Source organism: Arachis duranensis, chromosome 5, assembly GCF_000817695.3.
Source record: "Arachis duranensis cultivar V14167 chromosome 5, aradu.V14167.gnm2.J7QH, whole genome shotgun sequence".
In the NCBI taxonomy this organism is placed as follows: Eukaryota; Viridiplantae; Streptophyta; class Magnoliopsida; order Fabales; family Fabaceae; genus Arachis; species Arachis duranensis.
In genome coordinates, this window is record NC_029776.3 from 62,988,622 (window position 1) to 63,000,179 (window position 11,558).

The 11,558-nt window shown below is 33.8% G+C and overlaps 1 protein-coding gene across 3 annotated transcripts in view; it reads right to left on the reverse strand.

Annotated features, from left to right (window-relative positions):
• Positions 1-1,351: 1,351 nt before the first annotated feature.
• Positions 1,352-11,558, reverse strand: part of LOC107489480 (probable plastidic glucose transporter 1) — a 38,389-nt gene continuing 28,182 nt past the window's right edge. For 2 of the 3 annotated variants that reach the window (XM_052262191.1, XM_016110231.3), the window contains 7 exons: positions 6,157-6,250; positions 5,923-6,079; positions 4,738-4,884; positions 3,195-3,268; positions 2,963-3,051; positions 2,214-2,328; positions 1,352-1,984 (listed from right to left, as the gene is read on the reverse strand). In XM_052262191.1, the coding sequence (XP_052118151.1) occupies positions 1,802-1,984; positions 2,214-2,328; positions 2,963-3,051; positions 3,195-3,268; positions 4,738-4,884; positions 5,923-6,079; positions 6,157-6,250 (859 nt within the window). In that variant the 3' untranslated portion in view covers positions 1,352-1,801. The remainder of the gene's footprint in view (positions 1,985-2,213; positions 2,329-2,962; positions 3,052-3,194; positions 3,269-4,737; positions 4,885-5,922; positions 6,080-6,156; positions 6,251-11,558) is intronic. The other variant, XM_016110232.3, reaches the window with a different exon arrangement.

Consider the following 11,558-nt stretch of genomic DNA (forward strand, 5'->3'; position numbering starts at 1 on the left):
GGAGGGAGATGAGAGAGAGGAAGAGAGAGAGGAAGGAAGGGAGAGGGAGAGGGAGAAGGGGAAAGGAGAGAGAGGGAGAGGAGAGAGAGAGAGAAGGGAGAGAGAGAGAGAGAGAGAGAGAGAAAGGGGAGAGAGAGAGTGTGAAGGGAGAAAGAGTATGTAAAATTAATTTTGGAGTTTAAATAAAACCAGTTTAATTTGGTTTAAAACTAAACTGAACCATAAAAACTGGTTTTTAATAAATTGGTTTTTCATAAAAACTATGGTTTCAGTTCAATTTTTTATTTAAAAAAAACTGATTTATTTAAAACAGTTTCAGTTCAGTTTCAATTCAGTTCAGTGAAACTAGTTTTTTTGCACACCCCTATTTAAATGGTTTGGATTTGCAAATTAAATTATAAAAAAGATCCAATTTGGTTTAGATTTTCTTTATTTAAAACTGGTTTTTATTAAATGGTTTGGTTTGGATGTGGTTTAAAATCCAAAATGTGGATTTTTTTGCCCACCCCTACTCACCTACATAGATTATCTTTCACCTTATTCTTGTATGATGCATTTCAGTTATGGCCTTCATTGCTCCCCCTTTTGTCGTATATCATATAAACGCAAACATGTACACAATTCTATTTTTCAGCTTCCGAGCTAGATAGATGTCATTGATTTGTCCTATCCAATGGAATAAGTGAAATAATTTCTTCTTTGAAATATCATTCGCCAGATTTGGTTTTTTATTCTTTTCAAATTTTAAAACTTTTCTTTGTTTTTTCAATCGAAAATATCCACTATCCAATCCGATTATATTTGCAACTTTACAGATCGAATCGGATTCAAATTCAAAAGTGCAGATACTAGATTCTATCCGATATTTTTTCGTGCAGATCGAATCGAAATTGTAGCCATATCCGATCTAATCCATGTGCAGCCCTAATTGAAATGTCTCCATATAACCTTAGTCACAAATTCAGACAGTGGAAACAACCACTAATTTAATTACCAGGTTAAGCCAGTGAAAATAACCACTAATTTAATTATCAGGTTAGGCCAGTGATGTGTGAACACTACGCCTTTTTGGTGCAGCCCTTCCGCAGACTTTACATTTACGCGGTATGCTAGTGCACCGGAATGTCTTATTATCGTAGTCAACTCAGTTTCAGATATTCGTTTAGGATTAGTTAAACTAACCGAAATTGATACTAGTATACAGATAAGAATTTATCATATTTTATTTATTTATTTCCTTTTTGGTCTAGAGGTTATATGAAAATAAGTGGAAGGCTCACTTTCAATACAACACAATCCATACCCAAAAGACAGGCAATCAATATCTTAAGAAAAAAGTGAAATAATGGTATGTAACTAAATTCCTAACTATTAGTTTTAGCGGTATACATTTAAGAGAAAGAAATTATAGAATTATTATGTATTGCTTACAAGCATATGACTCAAACAACCAGCATTGGAGAAGGAAATGAAAAAGATATGCGTCAAATTAACTTCTACTGCTAAGTTCTAATGAGTATACTTTAACATGGTGTAGTAGTCAGCAGTCAAAGTTACATATAGCATTCGGTAGAAACAGCTCAAGTTTGGGAATACAAACATATCAAAATTTCGCTGTACATTGATCAATAATACAAGCTGCTAACCTTGCAGGGATGCAAACTCATTCGTTTTCCAATAAAGGCTTGTTGCACGGATTAAGGACCCCAGCCAGAGATCAATGTTGCAATATCCTGCCCTTTTTCAATCGGTTAAGGCCTGTCATGTACATGGATGACATGTTGTCATGAAACTCTAATGCTCATGCTTTCAGGTTCAAAGACCGTTCAATTTCTTCAAGCGACCGCCCCTTGGTTTCTACGATGAAGTAATAGGCAAATGCTGCAGCTACCAAAGAAACTGCTCCAAAGCTGGCATATACTGGTGCAACTCCGAATTTCTCCACCAACTCAAGGAAGAATAAGCCCACTACAAAGTTGCACGCCTGAATATGAAGCATTAAATAAGTGGCCTACTTATTTACCAAGAGAAAGAAATTAGTAGCCTACTAAATTGAACACACCATGATGAAAAAGAATGTCTGGTATATAAATCAACTTACTGTATTCTTTGGTAGTTACGAAAACAACTTTGATAAAGACAAAGCAACAAAAAAGTGAGATAAAACAGCTTCCAATAATACAGGCAAAGCAACAAAATATTTTATTACCCACCCAATGGGTAGAAAAACTGACCCCCATGATCTTCCCCCTAGTCCTTGTGCTGCTAAGCTCCGGAATAATTATTCCTGTCACAGGACCAGCTCCAATTGCAAAAGAGAATATATACCTGTGAAATTGGATAGAGGGAAAATGCATGATTCATTTTCAAAAACCTCAGAAAATATCAAACTCTGGAAACCTCAGGAATCAAATCTTGGTGTCATCATCTGTGGTCAATTTTGAATGGTGAAACAATTATACTGACAAAATGTTTTTCTGTTGTTTTCTTTTATGATAAAAAAAATATTGATATGTTATTTCACAACATTATTCAGTGAGTAAAAATAATAAGCTATTCCAAATCCAAAGGCAACCTTAATACGGATACCATTTTGGCCAGAAAATACATAGAACCGTGCCTTTATAAACAATACATGGCAAAGGTACTATTTAGCTAGAACAGCTCATAATAAAAAGCAACTATAAATTTTTGACACTTTTGGTTATATGCAGCACACGCATGCTGCTTTAAAATTACTTGAGTTAATACATCCAAACATAATTTATTCCAAAGTAGCTTTTGTTCTCTTTCTTTTCAAACTTATTATCCAAATATCCATGGTTAACTATTCTAATCATACCGAATTATTTAGCCATAGTCTAACCAAGTTTAAAACACCCATTTCTACAAATAAGTAAACACAAGCTAGCGGAAATATTTATTCGATAAACTATTATATCAGCAGCAAGTGAATTCATACATGATAGTTCCCAGTATTGATAAGTTGTTGCTTAGCAGCTCATCCAATGGAAATACGACAGAAAAAGCCACAAGAAACATAGAAATTGCCTACAGAGAAGCATAATTGAAAATCGTTAGTAAAACAGTCAAAATGCTGGTCTGAGCTAGGTACAAGACAAAAAGCAATTGATTTGTGTGCCTATGCACACACGTGAATGGTTGTGCTATTGTTACATATTGTACACCCTCACCATCCCCAGGTAGCTTCCTATTAGAAGTTTCTGTCTTCCTTCCCTATCAACCAAGTATAAAGCACAGAGTGCACCTGAAAGAAACAAATAGGTCACAGCAATTGGAATTTGATACCTAGGGATCGTTATGTCCAAGTATTCTGTTTGGTTCAAAATAAAAATAGAAACTGAAATAAATGAAACGACTAAATTACCCTATTAATTAAAAAGGGGAAAAAAAACCCAACTCCCTAACCAACTCTGCAGACATCCCTTTCCCATTTCCCATCTCTCTCTCTCGCTGTGTCTCACTATTGTTATCATATTTGATTTCTTGAATTTGCTCTATTGTTCTCCTCTTTATTTGCTCTATTGTTTTATGGTGCCTTCCTGAAGCTAGAGAACATACAGAGACTCAGGACATACAAAATACAACATTCATAATTCACAATTTAGGTTTTATATGTAATTTTTAGAGAGAGAGACTCTCTCTTCTCTCTTAGGTTTTAGGATTTAGGATTTCTTTTAGGATTAAGATTTCTACTACTCAATTTCCAAGTTCAATGTTCCTTTTATTTATTTTCCTAATTTAATTTATGAATTTTCACGTTGGATTTGATTTCTTTTATTTAATGTAATTGAGGTATTTTAAATATATGATTTTTATTTAGCTTTCTATATTCTTAGCTTTGGTTGAGTAATTAGAGACTCTTGAGTTATCAAACTCTTTTGTTGAGTGATAATTGAAAGTTGCTAATTGACTTGAATTCCACTAACTCTAGTCTTTCTTTGGGGATTGACTAGGACTTGAGAAATCATATTGATTTATCCACTTGACTTACCTTCATAGTTAGAGGTTGACTAAGTGTGAGCAACGAGCAGTTCTCATCACAATTGAACTAGGATAGGACTTCTAATTTTCATACCTTGCCAAGAGTTTTCTTAATTATTAATTTATTTTTCTTGTCATTTAAATTACTTGTTCCTTATTTCAAAAACCCAAAATAAAATATATCTTTTTTCATAACCAATAATAAAACACACCTCCATGCAATTCCTTGAGAAGACGACCCGAGGTTTAAATACTTCGGTTATTTATTTTTATTGGGTTTTGTTACTTATGACAACCAAACTTTTTTACGAAAAGATTCTCTATTGGTTTAAAAACTATACTTACAACGCAATTATATTTGTGAATTTCTTTACTGATAGGAAATCCTCTCATCAGTGCTCCAGCATTTGAGAAGAGAAACAACGAATGAGAAAAAGCCCTAATTAGTTTTGAACAAAAACTTGGAATTTTAAACTTTGAATGAGGGTATTCTTTGAAGAAATTACTAGTAAAATTTCAGTCCATTCCAAAAAATTGCAGTCCCCACTTTCTTGAGGTACTAAAGGGACTGAAATTTTGTGTCTTGGGACTGAAATTTTAGTTCTAGTCTCAAACCAGCAAACATAGTATTGAGTCTCATTCCCTCGGTCTCAATCTCAATACCTCAAAACAAACGCAGCCTAAGAGAAATCAAGTTTGTGAATGCAAAAGAATGCAGTGTAGACTGTTCACCTGCAAAGTTAGTAAGTCCAACGAATAAGCTTGCCAAAGCACTGCTTTGAATTCCAACATCTTGGAACGTCAATGATGAAAAGTATAGAACTCCATTTATTCCAGCAAACTGCTGAAGTGTAAAAAGAGTCCCTCCAATAAAGGCAACTGCATTGATACATGATAATATCATGAATTTCATTCACAATTCAAGTAATGACAGCAAGTAATGACTATCAACGTATACTTATATATCAAGAGGGGGAAGGTCTACTTCATGCAATGCATAAGTCAAAGCTGATAAACTGATGTCGTAGTTAAGTTAAAATACTCATGGATCCATATATTTGGTATAATCAAACATATATTCTTTGCTGGATGTATCACTAGGAGGAGATAGAGAAACAGGTTTTATAGGTCAAGTCAACCAATTTGACCGGCTACTTTTGTCCTGTTCAGTTTCTGTTATTCAACAAGAAAAAGAAAGTCTAATCCACTGGTTTGAGCAGGTTGGGAGAGTGTGTTTGTTTTTATATCATATCCCTCACTCACACTTCACCTCACTGGGCCAAAGCTTAAAAGATTACCACCAGGTCACACCGTCACAAATGTATAGTAGCCCATTTCTATCTCTCATTCTCACTGCCAAGACTAATGTGTTTAACTTTTGTATTGCAAAAGATTCATTTCTACCCCCTCAATCTTGTAATGAATGCTGCACATAAACACTACAATATCAAGCCGAAGTTAACCTTTTCATTTGTATTATTTATTGTTTATCTTTATTTATTTTCAGATAGTATTTATCTATTTTAAGGGAGGCTGACTTATGATCATTATATATTTTAGGACACCCTAAAACTTTTTTCCTTCCATTTGTTACAAATGTTTCATATTCCAAACATAGTAATGAACACCTCCCTCCCGCCTGTGAGTATTCTGTGAATCTCTTTAGCACAAATCCCTAGGTCCAACAGCTCTTGGAAACCTAAAGCTTCACCTGATTCTCCATTTTTTTTTTCAATTTCTCATGCCCCTGTACTAATTTTTTGCAAAATCATTTGTGTGTCATATGGTGCCACACAATTCCAGACAACGACCTATATGCCTATGGAACATATGTCTGTCCTAGCCAGATACTCAATCTCGGCTAGGGAAAAGATTAAATTTCCACGCAAAGAATAGCCAAGACCACCTTCATACAACCTCTAGAATGTGGCTCCTCCAGGATCTCTGACCATCTACTGTCCAAATCACTGCCATCACTCATGCTGACAGACTGAAATTCTTCAATTGCATTCTCTACTTCAGATGCACCCCAAAGCTCCCGTATTACTGTTTTAGCTTCATCCATTCTCCCAGCCTGACCAGAAATATTATAGCCTTGTAAAGAGTGTACAAGCTTATAAATTGTCACATAGAGAGATCACAAAGTCCTACCTTACAAAGCCACCGTGGACTCTCGATAGCAAACTGCATACCAAGTGCAACAACAAAACCAGGGACACTCGCAATATACAACATTGTCCTCCACCTGAAATATATATTTATCAATGGCATATAGGCATTATTTGAAAATAAGTTCCAGCTTCTAAAGAATGTAAGATACAGAAAAAGTAACAATCATTATCAGAGTAAACCAGAGAGGACCAAAAGCCAGCTCCCATATGAATTCATGCAAAGATTTTATTTCAGTGAATATTTTAAAAATGTATTCATATTAGTTTTAAGCATTTTAAGTTCTAAGTGCAAAAAATTGAAATCAAGACATCCCTAAGGCCATCACTACCAAAAACTATTCTCACCAAAGCAACTTTGAGACTGCAAAATATGGCTGTGTTATGAGCTAGGGGCTGCTACTTTACATCAATTGAATCGGATTTGAAATAATTATGGATATGAGCCATACATTAGGCATGTTCATTTTAATACTTATTCTACAAAAAATCGAGTGAGTTGAAAAGACATCACAGAATGTAGATCCGGTGATTTGGGAATTCTTGAAAAGAAATGAGATACATACACATATCAGTCATTATAGAATGTACACATATACACACACAACTTACAGCAAAAGTCATTATCCAAATTATTAAACCTTCATATTATGGAAGTGATCAGGCCCTCATGTTCACAAAAAATGATACATGGTCAGGAGGGCATTTTTGTCATTTTAGAACTAAGGGACGCAATGATAATCTTGTCATATTCAAGGATCTGAATTCTAGAAAAATTGTGCGATGCCAGTCTTGGACATCAAAAAGACCAAGAGTCTATCTCAAACAGTGATGCTGAAAGGGCAATAATTCATAAGGCCCATTAGGCTAAGGCAAGACAACAAGAAATCCAATAAAGCTTTTCAAATTCAATGGGAGGCATAATTTTTATTAATTTTTGAATTTTAGTCATTTATTTTTAATTTGTTTTGTTGTTAGAGTTTGTTGGAAGATTTGATTTACTTTTGATTTGCTTAGTAGTATTTTTAGGGATTTTAAATTTAAATCAAATATGATATAATCTAATAAGATCAAATTTGATTTAAATTAATTATCATATCTTTAGGATTTTAAAATTTAAATCAAATCTTATCTAATCCAATAAGATCAAATTTGATTTAAATTAGTTATCTTATCTTTAGGAGATTTAAATTAAGTTATCTTATCTTATTTTTTAGTTAGTTTGTTAGGTGCTTATTCAAACACCTTTGGTGAGGCAATTTACACAACTTTCATGAATAAAATTTTCTTAGTGCTTTATGCACATTTTGTAGTGTGATTAAGTGAGGTGAGTGATTTGCTTCGCTTGTTGCATGGCGAAGATTGAGTGCTTCAATTTTCATCCGTCTAATCTAAGTTGTCAAGGATAGGTTCTTTGAAAGTCTAGTAGTAAAAGCTCTTCCGCTAACCTAGGTTGCTAAGAACAGGTTTCTTAGAAGTCTAGTAGGAAAAACCCCTTTTATCTATCTTTTATGTTTCCGCTGTGTCTTTAGGTATGCCTTTTACTGAATAATCCCTATCTATTGTGATAAAACCCCTAAGCCCCAATCTATTTTTTATCATCTGGTATCAAAGCCAGATCATAGGTAAATTCTTATTTATCTACACGTTCCATGGGTCTTGTTTATTCTCTTTGTTTTTTTTTTTCTCTTTAATTTCTGTAAATTCACGTTAGAGTCCAAAAAAAAAAAAGAAAAAAAATCTTATTTATTTTGGTTTTGCAATTATTCTATCTTTAAGTCCGTGTCTGCAAAAAAAAGGTTGCAAAAACAAAATTAAATTATGAAGAAAATTATGAGGAACCAGTTTGTGCCATCATCGTACTATATAGGGGTGAGGGTTGATTTGGTTCGGATTCATAGTAAAATTAGAACCGAAATGATCAAAATATAATTGGTTCAGTTTGGTTTGAATTTGTGTTTTTTTTTTTTTGTACATGTACCCGAACTAAACCAAACCGATTAAGAACGAATTGGTTCGGTTCGGGTAATTGGGTATCCAATGACTTTGAAATTCATAAAAAAAAATCAAATTTTTATCTTAAAAATTCAACAAGTACAATAAACATGTAACATCAATAGAAATAATCCAAACATGTTAAACACCAAATACATTAAAAACTAGGTGAATTCTCTGTGTAAAAGTGTGAGTTATTTCTACACATATAGAAGTGCTTTGTCATTCTTAGAAGCTGATAGGTGTCCATCAAAAAAACAACTTCTGCTCCGTTGCAGTGATGTGCAAAACTTGTACAGCAAGTAGCACATGATTGAGTGTCATAATTTTTTATTGGAGGTTAACTTAGCAGTAATTAAAAATGTAATAATTACAGCTATGAGATTAGGCTGAATTTTTTTTGGTAAAGTCCATGTATTATAGTATTGGTAAATGGATTAGGCTCATGTAAGTTAGACCCAGAAGAAAATTTTATTTTGTGCTTTGAGTTGAAGAAAGAAAGTTTAGAAAAATCGAAAGTAAAACAAAAAAAATACACATTTGAAGCAGAAAATTTAGATGGAAAAAAATACAGGACTTGCACAACATGAACAAAAAATTAACGACGCTGTTAGGATCATATAGATGAATTGTGTTAGGTAATTGTGGTAGAAAAATATAATAAAAAGAAGTAATATGATAATACCAAAAGAAAGAAGTAATATAAAAAGAAGAGTAGTTTGATTAGAGATGTGGATAAAAATAAGAGCGAATGAAAACAAAATGAAAAGAAAGATTATTGAAATTTATAATGAATAATTGAAAAAAAATGGAGCAAGTGTGAATGCCACATTTAGTAATGTTGTCATAGTATTTAAAAGAAATAATTTTGATTATTTCAATTTAAACATAGTTATAAATGAAGTTAAGAAAAATGTTATAGTAAATTATAATTTTGATATTAAAAATAAAGTTGAATACAAATATGAAAATAATAAATAATTAAATATAAGTATAATTGATGATATTTTAATGTAAAAGTAGTAGTAATTTTGTCAAAAATTTGTGTTTTAATTAAATATAAGTATAATTGTATTTTAGTTTCATAAATATATAATGTGGTGTATTTAAGTGAATTTGTATATAAAAAGAGAGGAGTTATTTATTTAATATTGTATTTCGTCTTGCTAAAACTAGATGAGAACAAACTTGTTTAAATAAATTTCATAATATTGGAATCAGTTAAGAAAAAATCGAATAGAAGATGCATAATTAGTTACAGGTTTTTTTAGGAATTCATGAATTTTTTTTTGAAGTTGGATTTTGTTGCTAGTTAGAAATTTTTTTGGTGACTTGTTGCTAGTTAGAAATTTATTTCCATTGTACTTATTTCTACTATTTTAGTAATTTGTGGGCATTGTACTTATTTTTCCATGTGGACTAGAAAAGACAAAATGCCTAATAAGAAATAAGTTGGAGGTCTCTGTCCATGCACTACATAAGCATGATTTGTAAAGAATATTTCTTTCTCTCCCGAAAGAACGGTATGTTGAAAAAATTATTGAGAATAGAAACAAGGGGTCGGGGTGGCTCTCGATTGGTGAAGCGGCAAAATCATGCAAAGGGTTCGTGATTATCACCCGAACAAAGTTTTTTATTCATCCACATGAAACGATCTACCAACAAAAACATTAAAGTCCATGTAATAATGGCCCACTATTATTTTTTATTATGGGATCCGTAATTAAAATTAATCTACAATATTGAACCATTTTTATTTTTACACCATGTGCATCAATAGTACCAACATCACTGTCGCCTCTGTACCTCCCTTTTACGCTTCTCAGCTTTTGTCCTTCGCTCGTGGACACATGGTACTATATCAATTTGACACAGCACTTTTATATGTGTAGAAACAAGATTCGCTTCTACACCAGAGACGTCGCCTAAAAACTAAACTCATTAAAATCCAAACACATTAATAGTGAATAATCTTTGTCTAATGAAAAAGTTATATATATATTATTTATTTTTTTATTTAATTAATATATGATCGTGTTCGCGGTTTGGTTCGGGTTCCGCACACCCAGAACCGATACCCAAAGTCTCGAACCAATCACTAACAAAGATCATCGGTTTGGTTCGGGTTGAACCCGATTACCCATTGGTTCTAGAACCAATTTGATTGGTTCGGTTTGAGTTTGGATGGGTAGTCGGGTATCCGCTACCCGTGCTCACCCCTAATACCGCAATGAATTTTTTTGAAGATTTTGTAAGTTGCAACAAAGTTCACAATCAGTGATGGAGAACCACAAGGAGTTTTTATATTTGATGGACAAGGCTAATATTAAAAGGAGTCCTGAGGTTCTTATGGAACGATTTTTGTTTGGATTACGTGAAGAACTTGCAGATAAAGTCCAACGTTACTGTTACGCAACCATGGAAGATTTGGTCAAATTGGCCATTGACAGGGAGTAGGTGCAACAAACGATATATCACCATAAAAAGAGGATTTCTTCTACGTCTATCTTTCATTCTTCTTCAAAGCCAGAGATGGAAGAATTTGTTGAGTATGTTGTAGAGGGTGATGTGTCCTTGGAAGAATCAAAAGTGCAGAATTTTTCAACTGGGTTCTTGGGATGTAAGGAATTTAAAAATCCAGAGAGAAAAGAAACAGAGAAAGAAAGTGAGTGTTTGAGTGAAAAGGATCAATGTTTAATTGAAAGTGAGAGTTTTGAGAGAAAATATGAGAATAGTAAGAGAGGAGTCGGTCCCAAGCCCGGATAAAGGAGGAGGGTTGTGTTAGGTCTTCGGCAACCAACGTAAAAATATAGCTGAACCCCCATGACATGAATCAAAGACATTATTGCGCTAAAGCTAGGTCGTTGCCCGGAAGCAACGCGCCGTATGGCTCGAGTACGGTGTCAAAGCAAGAGCCGCTGCATCGGTGCCCGGATGTAGTGTTAAATGAGTAAGGGTTCTCGCGTTTTCGTAAACGGACGAGGGTAAATAAGCTAGTTCACAAAGTAAAAGGTAAAGGTCGAAGCGACAGAAGGTTGAGATTTGGGACATGGAACATAGGCACTCTAACAGGAAAGTCTATGGAGGTGGTGGACACCATGACAAGGAGGAAGATTAACATTATGTGCCTACAAGAAACGAAATAGGTTGGTGCAAAGGCTAGGGAGTTGGATTCTTCTGGTCTCAAACTTTGATATACAGGAAAGGTGAAGAATAGGAATGGGGTTGGAATAATTGTGGATAAGCAGTGGAAGAAGGACGTAGTGGATGTCAAGAGGGTGGGAGATCGGATCATCTCTATCAAACTTGTGGTGGAGGGAGGTGCTTTCCATGTGATTAGCACATATGCACCGCAAGTGGGTTCGGACGAACAACACAAGATAAGATTTT